This window comes from Ceratosolen solmsi, unplaced genomic scaffold (assembly GCF_000503995.2).
Source record: "Ceratosolen solmsi marchali unplaced genomic scaffold, CerSol_1.0 scaffold45, whole genome shotgun sequence".
NCBI lineage: Eukaryota > Metazoa > Arthropoda > Insecta > Hymenoptera > Agaonidae > Ceratosolen > Ceratosolen solmsi.
The window spans coordinates 3,753,010-3,755,721 of record NW_011948436.1 but is presented as its reverse complement, the minus strand read 5'-3'; the positions used below and the strand labels follow the sequence as shown (position 1 = coordinate 3,755,721).

At 54.7% G+C, this 2,712-nt stretch overlaps 1 protein-coding gene across 1 annotated transcript in view; it reads left to right on the top strand.

Moving 5' to 3' along the window:
• The first annotated feature begins 1,708 nt into the window (after nucleotides 1–1,708).
• LOC105365168 (WAS/WASL-interacting protein family member 1-like) overlaps nucleotides 1,709–2,712 on the top strand; it is a 37,523-nt gene continuing 36,519 nt past the window's right edge. The window contains exon 1 of the mRNA XM_011503263.1: nucleotides 1,709–2,009. Coding sequence (XP_011501565.1) covers nucleotides 1,709–2,009 — 301 coding nt within the window. The remainder of the gene's footprint in view (nucleotides 2,010–2,712) is intronic.

The following is a 2,712-nucleotide window of genomic DNA, read 5'->3' as shown; positions in this document are numbered from 1 at the left end:
GACCGAATATAAAAATAAAATTGTCTGGCTTTATTAATAATCACGTCGGCTTCGTGGAACCTTTCCATACCCGCCGGTGTCATTGAACATCTGAAGGGGGTTTTGGGTGCCGAGGGTCGAGCGCAGGAAGGGGGAGGGAGCGGCGAGCGCGCGTTGCCGGGGCTTTGTAAGTACTTCCGGGCGTCGCTCCTCTCTACACGAGGTGAGAGCAACACGTGCTCGGCTTTCCGGCAGCAAAGCGAACGAGATCTTTAAGACGATGTTGGTGCGAGGTGCGAAGCCCAGGCATCTGTCATATCTGAGCGTAGAAAGGATCATAAGGATGGGTGCCTCCGATGTTCATTCGCCGTTGGAACATGCCTGGCCACGACTAACGTACGTATTTGAAATATAATGAAATCAAGCCTCTCGAGACTCGATTCATCGTGAAAGAGTCGTCGTCGTCGTCCTCGTCATCGTCGGGACGTTGGGTTTTGTTGAATACTCCGGTGGCTGGCTGCGTTATAGGGTGCGCGCGCGCGCGCGCGCGCACGACACGAATTCCTCTCTTGTATCGGCGGCGAAAGTCGAATTTAATATTGGCCGAGATGTCAAGTTAGCGAAAGTGCTTTGCCCGATCAACGTGCATACTACTGTTTGCGCGCACGCACACGCGCGCACACACACACACACACACACACATACACACACACATATATACACAGAGCGCACGAACATCTCAACTATAAAAGAAGTTGTTCGCACGTGTCGAGCAGTAGCGACAACTCATTCGTATTGTTATTAAAGTATGCTCAACATTTTAATTGCCATATCGGCCTGACTTATCTGTCAATATCCAATCAATATCGTTCCCCCTGCGCACTTACTTAATCAACAAACGAGCAATGATGAGTAACAACAGTTCCACTGCATTTCAGTCAGTTGGAGTTTAGCCATAATGAAGCGATAGTCTATGAAAGGCCGACGCTGTTTTTATTCATTAATCAACGAAGCAAAGCATAAACATTGTTATTACATTGTGGGGGGTGGCAAGTGGTAAGCATTGCATTAATACGCACAGCTTACAATGGACTCCTCTAATATCCGTCGATCTCCGTGAGCGAAGGACGCAGAGTGTCGAGAAGAAATTTTTTGGCGAAATAAATACGTAATTTACGGGCGGGGTGGGAGAAGGTGGCTCGTCAGACAATTATTTCATTAATAATCCAGGAGTTAGTAGACGCTCGGGCCGTTGCTCGTGAGTCCTGCGTACGCAGTAGTCGGCCACTGCATCAGGCAGTGCACGCAAAATGCCAATTTCCGTTTATCGAAATAACGAATGCGATGAATCACGGCCGTCGTGGCCGCGATGGTTGTGCATAAGTTTGCGTATTAAATTTCGACGTAGACGAGGAGAAAAAAATAAAGAAGCACGAGGGGGGAGAGGGACGGAGGCGTTGACGGTGGCATCGGCTAAGGGGGTGGAGCGTGACGGCGGAGCGGGAAGGAGGAGGGGGCGCCGACGACGACGGGAGGACTGGCGGGAGAGAAAGAGGGAGAAAACGCGCGTACGGCAGGTAACAAAGCAGCGTCCGATGGTCGAGCGCAGGTGAACAACTACTAGCAGGAGGAGCGGCTCGTTCGGCAGGGAGCTCTCCCCCCACCCCACCCCCAGATGCCTCCCCCCCTCCCCCGACCATTCCCGCCCCCTCCGCCCCTCGCCACCACAATGTCCGCCCTCTCTCCCGACCGAGCTCAGTGCACAGGATGCGCTCGTTGGCTTCTAAGCCAGCGAGTTCTCCTCCTCTCCCATCTCCTCGTCCTCGTCCTTCGGCCCTTGCGTGTTATATCGGGACGCGGGCGCACGTGTCCGTGCTGCGGCGGCAGTAGTGGCGGCTACGGCGGCTACGGCGGCTACGGCGGCTACGGAGGCTACGGCGGCTACGGCGGCTACGGCTACGGTTACGGCTACGACTACGGCGGCGGCAGCGGCGGCGGTAACGGCGGCGGTAGCGGCGGCGGCGATACACGCAGAGGCCGACGCGAGTCGCGCCGCCAGTCGAGTGCAGCGAGCGAGACTAGCGCCCCGACGGCACCGCGTCCCTACGAACCGCCATCACGGACGCCAAGCCCACCACGTGCCCCCTGCCCGCGACGGTGCCCTTCTCCTCTTGTACGATGCCACGGCGAGTCCGAGTCCCGCTTCGCTCCTAGAGGATGATACATTCGGGCCTCGAGGTGCTGCAGGGCCTCGTCAGCTACCTTCTGGTCTCAGGTGCGCCGATCATAATCTTCTCCGCGACACCTTGCGTCTCCCATCTCCATTCCCGCCTTCTCCCTCCATCTCCGGGTATTTAGAAAATTTCATTAAAAGAATTTTGGTAAAAGTTGAGTCGCTCGAAGCTACTAAAATTCGCTACCACGATTCAAGCTCTCTTGCGTCCGCTTTACAATTACACTCGCACAAATTATTAACGCCATCTCTCTGACACATTCCCCACGTTAACTCTGGCGTAATAAGCTTAAATCAGTCCCTCGTGTGTGGCGTGTCTTCTTTCCTTCATTTTTCGCCATTCCCTTTCTTTATCTTCCTCCCCTCTACGCACCATCCCACCGACCCCCTCTTCGTCGTTCTCACTCTCTCACTCTCACTCTCACTCTCTCTCTCTCTCTGTCCTTCCCCTCTCCCTCTCCCTCTCTCTCTCTCTCTCTCTCTCTCTCTCTCTCTCTCAC